The following is a 13,031-nucleotide window of genomic DNA, read 5'->3' as shown; positions in this document are numbered from 1 at the left end:
TTCATACAGTAACCTACACTCAGCTCTATGATGTATTATGTACGTAGGACTAGATGTTAATATCCCTCTATTCATGCATATTTTGGCTCCCATGAGGCTCTGTGGGATGTTCAAATAAGTGATGGCACCCTACAGGTTATCAAGTGGGCTTCCTTCCAGCATCAAGTGTTTCGCTGATAGGCCCACAACACTCTTGAGAGGGTTCAGCAGTGAATGCCAGCGTCCCAGGTTCACCCCCTAGGTGGAATCAATTCTCCTGAAGGCCCAGTTGGGGTGTTTCCTCTTTATCCACAGCCACTGGCTTATCTTTTCCACCGCCTTGGACAGATCTCTGACTGCCTGCCGATGGGCCTTCCCTTGGACTCCCAACTCTCTGAGGAGCCTGGATGTTGAGAAGGCTAGAAACCCTCTGCAGGCAACTTCCACTGGACATACCTCTGCTCTCCAGCCTTGCTGTTGCACTTTGGCTGGAAGTCCTGCATACCTCAGCCGCTTCCGCTCATACGCCTCCTTGACTGCCCCCTCCCAGGGCACTGTGAGCTCGATGATGTAGCTTGAGAGAGGCAGACCAAACCACTAGATCTGGTCGTAGGGTGGTAGCTACAACCTCAGATGGAAAGCAGAGTTTGTTGTCCAGGTCTGCCAACAGCTTCCAGTCTTGTGCACTGCCCAGCTGTCTGTTGTCTGGTGGCTTGTTGGTGTGGCCGGTTTGACTCTCCCTCTCCCGAACAGCCTTGTTTGCCAGTTGGCTGACAAGGGTGGGAGGGCATTCATCCTCATCTACTGGTCCTCAAGAACAGCAGCGAAAACCTTCAGCACTTGGTTGTGCTGTCAGGTGTAACGGCCTTCAGTAAACCGACTAGGATGTGCATCAGTGTGGCAGGATTTGGCCATAACAGGCACTTGGGATTTTTGGCATACCACTGGTTTAGGTTCATGGGAGAAGGCAAGACGTCATACACAGCGTGATGATAAGCTTGCCCTGAATGCCACCATCTCCCAAAACTCTTTCCAGGTGATCCTCCTTGCTTCCACTCCTTCCCAGGGCAACTGCTGTCCTTGTTTGGCCTGCGACACAGATTGGGCGCACCTTTGTGCTTCCTCTTCTCGACGTACCTCCTGGACCACCAGCTTGCGCTGTTCAGCAAGTGGCCTTGATCCATACTGGTTTACTGGCCCCGAGCCCAAGGCCACTCCTCCCCTCCTGCACTCAGCCAACGATGATCCTTGTGTCTGAGTGCTGCCTGTGCCTGTTCAGTTACAGCCAGCGGTGTCAACTTCCTCCAAGTGACCAGAATGGGGGCAGCCTGGGCTACCAGGGGATCGCTGGAATCCAGTAGTTTCATTTCCAGTCTTACTTTGGAGCACTTGTACCCCTCTGCCAGGCTGTAAATGGGCAGGTATAAAATTCCTTTACCGTAGAGCCCAATGTTGCTGAGGCACCTGGGAAGGCCAAGCCACTTCTTCACAAACGAGCTGATCAGTCTCTCCAGCTTTTCTACCTTTGAGAGTGCAATCTCATATAGGGTTAGTGCCCAAAGGAGTCAAGGAAGTAACCCATACTGCAAGCACCAAAGCTTCAACTTCCCAGGGTTCTGTCGATTCTTTCCAAGCCACTGGCCACCTCTACTTGCTCTTTGTCCTTAAGGGAGGCATTGTACCACCGGCCCAAGCTCTTCACAGGCTTCTCGGAGACAGTTGGAATTGGTTCCTCACCAATGTGAAAGCGGTGATTTGAAAGTTTTCCCTTGACGATGGAGATGCTTCTAGATTTACTCTGCTTGATATTCATGCGAGCCAGCCCGATGTTTTCCTGGAGCTTTTTTAGCACTCGTGCAGTGCAGGCCTTGGTTGTGTTTAGTGTGGTGAAGTCATCCATGTAGGTTCTAACTGGAGGGAGCCTCATCCCAGGTCTTATTCACTGCCCACTAACCACCCAGCGAGAAGCTCGGAGGATGACCTCGGTGGTGAATAGCACCTGGAAGATGGTGCACCCAGCCATGATTACCACTTCCAGGTGGTGCCATGCAGTGGTGTACCCTGCTGTTGTAATACAAAGCTGGATATCCTTGAAGTAGGCTCTAACCAAGGCTGTTAAGTGCCGCTGGGATCTGAAATAGTCAAGCGCATGTCCAAAGAAGATTATGAGGTACTGCGCCAAAGGCATTTGCTAGGTCCAGGAACGCCACATGACGATATCTTCCCTCTTTTTTGGCAACTTGGATCTGATGCCAGATGATGCTAGTGTGTTCTATGCATCCAGAGAAGCCAGGTATTCCTGCTTTCTGAATTGACGTCTCAATCAGGTTGTTACCTCGCAGGTATTCTGTGAGCAAGCACGCTGAAGAAATTTTTCCCTTCAACATTGAGGAGGCTGATCTGTTGGAACTGCCCAATCTCTCTGATGAGTCCTCATCCTTTGGGATAAGAATTCCTCTAGCTCTACGCCAGGCAGTTGGTATCTCCCTCTTCTGCCACACGACCCTCATCAGCTTCCAGAGGAATCGCACAACATATGGTGTTTTTGTAGAGCCTGTATGGAACTCCATTGGGACCAGAAGCTGATGCAGCTCTTGCTCTACGCAGAATGTGGGTTACCTCACCCCACCTGGGTGGATTGATGTCCAGCTCGTGCTCTGGTGGATCGATTGATGGCATATCCGGTGGGAAAATAACTTCTTCATGACAGCGGTCATCTATGCAGGAATTTTTCAGGTGTTCTTCCAGGATGGCTTTCGTCACAGAGAGATTTCAGCTGCTCTCCTTTGCAAAGAGAGTCTTGGCAAATCTGAAAAGAAGCGTGATCTTACATGCACTTTCCTTCTATGTTTTTTTCTGAAGGTTTTCAGCTCTCCTTAGTGCTAGATAGATAACAGGCATGTGATTTGACTGAATGAAAAAAGACTGAAAAATAGCTGGGAGTGTGGGGGCTGCAAGCATTATCAAAGGATGATCACCAATCTTAACGTGCACATTTTATAAATTGTTTTATGAATGAAATATATCTAGTACATCTATAAATAAATGCTATTCTGTTTTCAAAATGTACACAATATGATCATTCATTTTTTAGGTGCATGCCTTAACCCCAAAAAATTAAAAATTCAAATACAAATTCAACTAAGGAAAATATTAGAAGTGAAACTAAATTGAATTCAGATTTGCATCAAGCATGCAAGCATGCATTCTTAATGTATATATCCTATTCATTCAAAAACTTTTTAATTTATTGTTTTTGTAAATGACTGAAGCATGAATTTGACAACAATTATTATTGTCATGTTTCGTTAATAGTAAATAATAGACATTTTTACAAGTAATTGGTTCTGAACTCTCACCTCGTGTCTGAGCAGACACACTAAGCCCATGAGCACTCCCTTTGACCACTGTGAGCAACATCAGACGTATGCACTGGTCAGATCAGTGTAATCCATTGAAGTTACATGGCTCATTCAAAGATTCAGATTACACCATTTACATTCCATCAGAACATTTTTAAGAACAATTTTGTGTTTTTCCAAAAATACAATGAAAATGTCAACAAGCAAAAAAATACATTGCTGACCAAACCAAGCCAACTATGAACTATAAATTTGAAAGGTCGCTTCCAACTTTGCTTAATTTTTTTTTTTTTTAACCCACAATGATATCCCTGCACTGTTTTTTACTCTTACCATTATTATCGAGAGTAAACATAAGCAGCAGTCTAAGTCTCTTTGATGTACGTTGTCCAGACTGTGATGTTAACTCAAGCACTAGACGTGGACAGTGTTTGTAATTCTGAGTGTACCCCTTTAAGAGCCACAGGGGGGGGGCGGTGTCAGGTAAACCAGGAAGTAGAAGTAGGCTGAGCAGCAGACAGTGTGCTTCTGTGTTTAAAGAAAAAAAAAAAGACGTCAGGCAGTGGTTCACTGCGCTGGATCGGTTTTAATGTGTGCTGAGAATGTACACAAAATAAGCGACGTCTTTCAATATCTATGGATTTCTACTCGTGACAAATTTTACACATGTGATTTTTCGTGCTCGACTGCACAAATTTGTGAGTGTGATGGTGTGCGGGCGCAATCGTGCCCCGTTAAATAACAGTGACTGCAAATGGACTCGTAAACTGTCTCATGTACAACAAGCATGCAGCCGTGTATCAAATTTTCCACCTCGCTTGCAAAAGTCGGATCGGAAAATGAACGAGTGTGGATTCTGGCACGGGTTTACGGTCAGAATATTGCAGAAAAACAGATTTTTTTTTAACCACACAACTTAAAAAGACGGAATTCCGCCTATAATGCATAAAAATCACGTCTGCAGATAATGAATGAATTATTGCAAAACTAACATTTTTATGCAATCATATCACATGGGCACCAATTGCAGACTTTCTGTGTCACTTATTCCCTTATGTTAATTTTCAGTCCATCACTGCATATTCCTCTTCCAAAGGAAAATCTCTTTCAGTAAGCCTATTTGCTCATGTTTGTTTGAAATGATATGGCCTAATCCTTACATGATCAACGCTAGAGCCATTTGCAATATCACTACTCGTTGCACATTGTGGTCCACAGATTGAGCACGTGTCGTCACTATCGCCTTATCCAGTCATGTTTGATTAATATAGTGGGGCCCTTTACAATAAAATTTTTTATAATGTTCTTGAATGTGCATAAAAATTCACCATATTTTAAAATTAATTAGAAAATTCTGGATCCATCTGTTGTTTTTTTGTCACTTCACTCAAACGGGGCGTATCTAAACTTGCTTGTCGTGCCATATTTGGCTCACCAATGGGTACACTCATAAGTCAAGGTATCACTATGGCTTCATTAAAATGGTTGCTTGCAAATCCTGATTCTTCCTTACAGTAGAAGTGATAGGAGTTTGACCTGGACCCAAAAATGGAAGGAAAGTCGCTCATATTGCCATTCTCTTAGAGTCGACAAAATTCACCTCCTCAGTAGGTAAGCCAGGACTTCAGCTAAGTCGACGTCTTCTTCTGATGCTGACACTGTCTCTCTTTGTTGCCTGCTGCTTCCGTTGCTGCTGCTATTGCTGCTCAGGTTTTGCTCTTCTAATTCAGACTCATCAATTGGGTTGCCACTGGTAGAGCTCCTTCGACCAGACATCCCAGAACTGGACTGTGAGCCCATAGACTGAAGAGCGCCTGATCCGAAGAAAGTTGAAATTAACATGACATCTAAGGTACAAGATTTCCAAGATAAGGTAGCATATTAATGTTAGTCCTCAATATACTGTTAGTGGAACATACAGAGGGCTGAAATTCATTTTCCAAACAGCCACGGTCACAAAAATAATATTTTTTTTAAATTACAATCAATTTGATCATCTACAACTGTGATAAACATAATGAGGAAAAAATTAACTTATTTAGCAAATGGCTGAAATATTAATTTCAGGGGGTGCCAATACTTTCCATACCCACTGTATATTTATACAGTGCATCTCATCACATTATCATGGATAATTGACTATTTGTCACATTTCAGTCTGAGCACAGTATGGTAGTAACTGGAATATCGTGAGAAAGCTCAAGGTATCGCAATGACTCACAGTATTGCAGAAGGGTTCATGGTGAAACCAAGTGACCATCGCAGGCGAACCGTAAAACCTATTTTTTGGTTCCTGGCCTCATCTTCTTTAGGCTTGAATAGTTTCTATATGTTTTCGAAAAGTTTTTATGGGGAAAAAAAAAATTCAGATCTTTTTACCAAGCACTTCAATCCCAACCCAACATCAACGTACAGTCATCCATCCATTACCCAAGCCACTTATCCTCATAAGGGATAGGATGTGACCAAGAGTTGAAAGAGAATTCTGTAAAGAACAAGATGAAGTAGTTCTGAACATCACAGACACAGAGAAAGTTGTGATTGGTGCAGATTGTAATGTTCATGTTGGTGAACGAAATGGGTGATGAAGAGTGATGGGTAATTACGGCATCCAGGATTAGGGTTAGGTGAAAATTCTTGAAAATCTGAATATGAGCACATCCCCCCTGGGAAATTTTTGAAAAAAATGGATGGCTATGGTGCATTCTGGCGATATCTGTGAGCAAAATTCAAACAAAAATTTAAAGTCAAATTGAAAGTCCTGACCAAAAAAAAAAAAATTGGGCACAAGTTCCCCAAGGGCATGTTTTTGCCCCCCAACCCCTGATCACTGCATAGCACAAAATCACATTTATCATTAAAATATGCCATCTTATCTCAAGACAAATGAATTAAGTGAACTATTCAGTAAAAAGACATCTAAAATTGTCCTTTTCCCCACATTATACATATTATAGTATAGATATAGAATATACACGAAAATATATCCTAGAACTTCTACATAGTACAGCAAAACATGTTAAAGACGTTGATCTGGAGTAATTACTATTAACGTTTAAGTCTCAAACTTGTTACGTCGCGTTGTACGGATACACTCAACCACATTGCTCACTATCTTAGATAAAGATCTAGTAATACTTATAGTATAATCAGGTGCCTTTAATGTATATTCTTCTTTTCCTTTCGGCTTGTCCTGTTAGGGGTCGCCATAGCATGTCATCATTTTCCATCTTAGCCTATATCCTGCATCTTCCTCTCTAACCCCAGCTGCCATCATGTCTTCCCTCACCACATCCATCAACCTTTTCTTTGGTCTTCCTCTCGCTCTTTTCCGTGGCAGCTTCATCCTCAGCACCCTTCTACCAATACACTCACTCTCTCACCTCTGAACATGTCCAAACCATCGAAGTCTGCTCTATCGAACCTCGTCTCCAAAATATCAAACTTTGGCTGTCCCTCTAATGAGCTAATTTCTAATACAATCCAACCTGCTCACTCCGAGTAACAACCTCAACATCTTCATTTTAGCTACCTCCAGTTCTGCTTCCTGTTGTTTCTTCAGTACCACCGTCACTAATTCGTACGTCATGCCTGGCTTCACCACTGTGCTTTATAAACTTTGCCCTTTATCCTAGCAGAGACTCTTCTTGTCACATAACATACCACCGCCAGCTGTTCCAACCTGCTTGGACCCGTTTCTTCACTTCCTTACCACACCCACCATTGCTCTGTATTGTTGACCCCAAGTATTTGAAGTCGTCCACCCTCGCTATCTCTCCTCCCTGGAACTTCACGCTTTCTCCTCCGCCCCTCTCATTCACGCACATATATTCTGTTTTATTTCAGTTAATCTTCATTCCTCTCCTTTCCAGTGCATGTCCCCATCTTTCTAATTGTTCCTCCGCCTGCTCCCTGCTTTCACTGCATAATCACAATATCATCTGCGAAAATCATGGTCCAAGGGGATTCCAGTCCAACCTCATCTGTCAGCCTATCCATTACTACTGCAAACAGGAAGGGGCTCAGAGCTGATCCCTGATGCAGTCGCACCTCCACCTTAAGTTCTTCTGACACACCAACGGCCCACCTCACCATTGTTCTGCTGCCATCATACATGTCCTGTATTATTCTAAGATATTTCTCTGCCACACCAGACTTACGCATGTAGTACCACAGTTCCTCTCTGGGTACTCTGTCATAGGCTTTCTCTAGATCCACAAAGACACAATGTAGCTCCTTCTGACCTTCTCTGTACTTTACCACGAGCATCCTCAAGGCGAATAATGCATCTGTGGTACTTTTTCTTGGCATGAAACCATACTGTTGCTCGCAGATACTTACTTCTGTCCTGAATCTAGCCACCACTAGTCTTTCCCATAACTTCATTGTTTGGCTCATCAACTTTATTCCTCTATAATTCCCACAGCTCTGAACATCGCCTTTGTTCTTAAAAATGGGAACCAGTACACGTTTCTTCCATTCTTCAGGCATCTTTTCGCTGGCTAGTATTCTGTTGAATAAGTTGGTCAAAAATTCCACAGCCATCTCTCCAAATTGCTTCCATATATCCACCGATATGTCATCAGGACCAACTGCCTTTCCATTTTTCATCCTTTGTAGTGCCTTTCTAACTTCCCCCTTACTAATCATTGCCACTTCTTGGTCCTTCACACTTGCCTCTTCTCTTCCAAGTTTCCTTCTCCGCTTCTCTACCAGAAGACACACCAAGTACTCTCTTGCCTGTCTTTCTGATTACTTTGGCTGTCGTAGTCCAGTCTTCTGGGAGCCTCTGCTGTCCATCGAGAGCCTGTCTCACCTCTTTCTGAAAAGCCGCACATCATTCTTCCTTTCTCAACTTCCACCACATGGTTCTCTGCTCTACCTTTGTCTTCTTAATCTTCCTTCCCACCACCAGAGTCATTCTACACACCACCATCTTATGCTGTCGAGCTACACTCTCCCCTACCACTACTTTACAGTCAGTAACCTCCTTCAGATTACATCGCCTGCACGAAATATAATCCACCTGCGTGCTTTGACCTCCGCTCTTGTAGGTCACTATATGTTCCTCCCTCTTCTGGAAATAAGTGTTCACGACAGCCATCTCCATCCTTTTTGCAAAGTCCACCAGCATGTCTCTCAAAGTTCCTTTCTTGGATGCCCGTACATACCAAACATTTCTTCGTCACCCCTGTTTCCTTCACCAACATGTCCATTGGAATCTGCACCAATCACAACTCTCTATCTGGGATTCTCCGAACTATTTCATCTAGTTCCTTCCAAAATTTCTCTTTCAACTGTGGGTCACATCCTATCTGTGGGGCTTAGCCGCTTATCACGATATACATAACACCCTCAATTTTAAATTTTAGCCTCATCATTCGATCTGATACTCTTTTCACCTCCAAGACATTCTTAGCCAGCTCTTCTTTTAAAATAACGCCTCTACTCCATTTCTCTTCCCATCTACTCCATAGTCAAATAATTTAAACCCTCCTAGTTCCTAAATTTCGAGCCTACTACCTTTCCACCTGCTCTCTTGGATGCACAATATATCACCCTTTCTCCTAATCATCATGTTCACCAACTCCTGAGCTTTTCCTGTCATCGTCCCACCATTCAAAGTTCCTACACTCAGTTGCAGGCGTTCCTCTTCTTCTGCCGACGAATCCGCATTCCTCATTTTCTTTGTCTTCAACCCACACTAGCTGAATTTCCACCGACGCATTGCCAGGGGCACGCATTGTGAACCCAGGCCACGACCTATCTGGTATAGTATTCTTTAGATGAACGCTCATATTTGTTTGGCATTTATGCAGGCTTGGGACAGGCCTACAGATTGCACTGGCTTGTGTCCACATCGGGCTGCATTCAAGGGCTATTTCATTATTGGTTTATATATATATATATATATATATATATATATATATATATATATATATATAAACTCTGGTGAACCAAGATCCAAAAACAATGTCTCAGTTTACTTGGTTGATTTTCATTAACTTGGTTGTATATTATTTGTGCCAGATTCAAGTTATTTCTGTGACCACTATGGGTTTGTCTTTCATTTAGAGAGGGGTACCAACAATTTTGTCCACATGTTTATGTAAAGTAACCCAGTACATTGTCCAAGTAGCTTAGGTGCATTTGGGATGCAGTCCATCTTTTTATGAATTCCAAACTGATTGGGTCAGGGTGAACAATCTAACGTGATCAACTTTAAAGTGCATCAAAACAAACCATAAATTACACCGCAAAGTATAAGTGAACAATTTATTAGGATCCATTCTTAACCTGACAGGGCAATAATTGACAGGGTATTTTTTTTTTTTTTTCGTTGTCTATGAACAAATAAAACACCCAGGGTAAGCATAGAACACCTAGTGGGGAAATTTTTTATTTTACTTTAACATGAACACTTTAATTTATATTACATTAAAAAAAAAACTTCCCCTGATCTGGGTCAACAATTTCAAGGGAAACATTTTTAAACTGAATTTTTTAGCGATAAATGAAATAACCAGACTGGAAACAGGTAAACCAGCCTGCTATTTCAATCATGCCTTGAACATAAACTAACAGTGACTTACCTGCAAACAAACATAAAACAATGTAAAAATACAAACAACTTGACTCCAGTAGTCCAATACACTGTAGATATATAACTTCAACGTGACCAACAAATTGGTTGCAGAGTCATCTATTCATTTGAAATGTTACAAAAACATAAATCTAGGAAAAAGCATTATCCTGTTTATTTAGCGCGCTCAAGCTACGTGAGCCAATATTCTCGTAAACTAGCTGAACGCTAACGACTTTGACGTCCACGTTACCGTTTGGTTGTCAAACGGTCTCCTTGACGACGTTCTGTGGTTCCTAGAGCTCTTCTGTTACTTCGGTTGAATACAAACATAAAACGCCTTGTGCTTTATGATAAATAATCCCAAAGTCAGACCGCACGGTGCTTCATCTGTCGTCCACTCGGTAATTCGCCATGTTGTTTACAAAACTGTGTCTCTGCCCAAACGTAGGACGTCACTGGCAACCCAGTGAGGATTAAATACAATGCAATGCCGTAATACTCAGTATTATACTGTATTCAGTAATAATATTTCTTGAATAGTTCACTTTCTCTCAATTCAAGTTTGAGTGGAATCATTCAGGAATAATTGCGTTATATTGTGGTGTTTACATAATTCACCCGCGGGACCTCGAGTTGGGGTGCGGGGTTCCGCACGGACTGTTTTTGTTGTTGCGCTTCCGGAGCAAAGGTTAACAGAGTTCCCGCCGTTATGCGAGTAGTTTGGTGATGTCGAACAATAAAGCAAGTTCTGTTTCTGTGTCCGACACTCCGCCTCCGACTCCTTTTCTCCGGCGCTACACTGGTGACCCCGACGTCAGTCCCGGCGTTTTCGAGACTGAAACGAACATGGCAACCGCCATCCTCAAATTGCCGGAGTTTTGGGAGACGTCCGCGGCAGCGTGGTTCTCACAGACGGAGGCTCAGTTCGCCCTCCGCGGGATCTCAGATGATTCCACGCGTTACTACCACGTTGTCTCAGCACTCGGGAGCTCAACGGCGGCCAGAGCAGTGAACTTCATCACCTCTCCCCCGGCCCGAGATAAGTATGCTGGGATCAAGGCTCACCTTCTCAAGGTTTTTGAACTTTCACGGCCGGAACGTGCCCGACGTCTGTTGGCTATTAATGGACTGGGGGACAGCAAACCTTCCGAACTCATGGAAATGATGCTAAACCTGCTGGGCACGGAAGAGCCCAATTTCATTTTCATGGAACTGTTTCTCAGGCAAATGCCACCGCATGTTCAGACGGCGCTCGCGAACAGTACTATCACTGAGCCCCGGGCCCTGGCCGAGGAGGCCGACCGTTTTCTTCTTCCTGGCAACCCAGCGCTTCTCCCCTGAGACGCTGGCCGCGACGCGCAGTTACTCACCTTCGGGCGCGGGGGTGGCATCCAGCAGGGGCCCCTTCGGCACCGACGGCCGTGCTGGCACAGGCTTGTGCTACTTCCATGCCCGTTTCGGTGCGAAAGCGAAGAGGTGCCGCGCCCCTTGCAACTACGACGCGTCGGGAAACGCCAAAGCCCACGCTTCGCAGCGGCCGTGAGCGTGGGCGCGAAGAGCCGGCTGCTGTTCGTCAAGGACAACCTTTCCGGGCGCAAATTCCTTTGTGACACCGGCGCCCAGAGGAGCGTCCTGACGGCCACTGCGGAGGACGCCGCTGGCGGGACTCATGGGCCACCCCTACTGTCCGCTAATGGCTCCCCTATCCGCTCTTATGGCATGAGGACTGTGGACTTGTGTTTCGGGAGTCAGCGCTTCACATGAGACTTTGTCACTGCGGATGTCTCATTCCCTCTCCTCGGCGCTGATTTTTTTTGTGCCCACGGGCTGCTGGTGGATGTTAAGAGGGGCCGTCTGGTGGATGCACTGACTTTTTCCACGGTCGCCTGCGTCCGCAATGAGGCGACTTATGGTGGTCTCTCCAGTTCGCTATCGGACGGCACCAAGTACCTACTCCTCCTTGGTGAGTTCCCTGCCTTGACACGGCCCACTTTCTCCTCTGCCACGACTAAACATGGGGTCGAGCACCACATTGAGACCAAGGGCCCCCCGATCCACGCGAGGGCCCGACGGCTTGATCCCGAGAAGCTAGCAGTCGCTAAGTCCGAGTTTGCCAACATGGAGCGTCTGGGCATCGTCCGCTGCTCGGATAGCCCGTGGGCCTCGCCACTACACATCGTCCCTAAACCGAGTGGTGGGTGGCGACCGTGTGGTGACTACCGCCGCCTTAACGACGCCACTACGCCCGACCGCTACCCTGTTCCACACATTCAGGACTTCTCAGCCCACCTGGCAGGCAAAATCTTGTTCTCCAAGGTCGACCTGGTGCGCGGGTATCACCAGGTTCCCGTGCACCCCTCAGACGTTCCCAAGACAGCTGTAATCACTCCGTTTGGACTGTTCGAGTTTCTGAGGATGCCGTTTGGTCTTAAAAACGCGGCACAATCTTTCCAGCGTTTAATGGATTCTGTGCTCAGGGACTTGCCATTTGTGTTCGTCTATTTGGATGACATCCTCGTCGCCAGCTCCTCGGAGGATGAACATCTGATGCACCTCCGCGACCTCTTCGCAAGACTTGAGCAGCATGGCCTGATCATCAACCCGGCAAAGTGTGTTTTCGGGGTGCCCTCTATCCAGTTCCTCGGGCACCTCATAGACAAGAACGGCGCCGCCCCCCTTCCGGCAAAGGTGGAGGCCGTCTCCGCTTTTCCCCGACCTCGGTCGGCTCGGGGCCTCCGGGAGTTCCTGGGGATGGTGACTTTCTACCACCGGTTCATCCGCCGGGCGGCCCACATCATGCGCCCGCTCTATGAGGCTCTTAAAGACAAGGCCCCCAACCGGGACGTTGAATGGACGGCCGAGAGGATGGAAGCCTTCGAGGCTACGAAGGCCGCACTGAGTCGTGCCGCTATGCTGGCTCACCCGACCCACGGGGCCCCTGTCGCTCTCACTACCGATGCATCGGACTACGCTGTTGGAGCCGTATTCGAACAGTGGGTCGGCGGCGCCTGGCAACCGCTTGCCTTTTTCAGCCGTCAGCTGGTCCCCAGGGAGCGCAAATACAGCACGTTCGATAGAGAGCTCCTCGGCCTCTGGCTGGCGAT

General features: G+C 45.8%; 1 protein-coding gene across 7 annotated transcripts in view; it reads right to left on the bottom strand.

Moving 5' to 3' along the window:
• The window catches only part of dcaf11 (ddb1 and cul4 associated factor 11), a 130,745-nt gene extending 120,409 nt beyond the window's left edge, over positions 1–10,336 (bottom strand). For 5 of the 7 annotated variants that reach the window (XR_009792798.1, XR_009792799.1, XR_009792797.1 and 2 more), the window contains exons 1-2: positions 10,178–10,336; positions 4,942–5,155 (exon numbers count right to left, since the gene is read on the bottom strand). Coding sequence is in view for 4 of the 7 variants with exons in the window: in XM_061805765.1 (XP_061661749.1) it covers positions 4,942–5,141 (200 nt within the window). In the remaining 3 variants the exon portion in view is untranslated. The remainder of the gene's footprint in view (positions 1–4,941; positions 5,156–10,177) is intronic. The other 2 variants (XM_061805762.1, XM_061805764.1) reach the window with 2 other exon arrangements.
• Between the last annotated feature and the right edge of the window lie 2,695 nt (positions 10,337–13,031).

The sequence above is a fragment of the Syngnathoides biaculeatus genome, chromosome 19 (assembly GCF_019802595.1).
Source record: "Syngnathoides biaculeatus isolate LvHL_M chromosome 19, ASM1980259v1, whole genome shotgun sequence".
NCBI lineage: Eukaryota > Metazoa > Chordata > Actinopteri > Syngnathiformes > Syngnathidae > Syngnathoides > Syngnathoides biaculeatus.
Note: the sequence above shows the minus strand (reverse complement) of the source record. Positions and strands in the feature narration are given on the sequence as shown.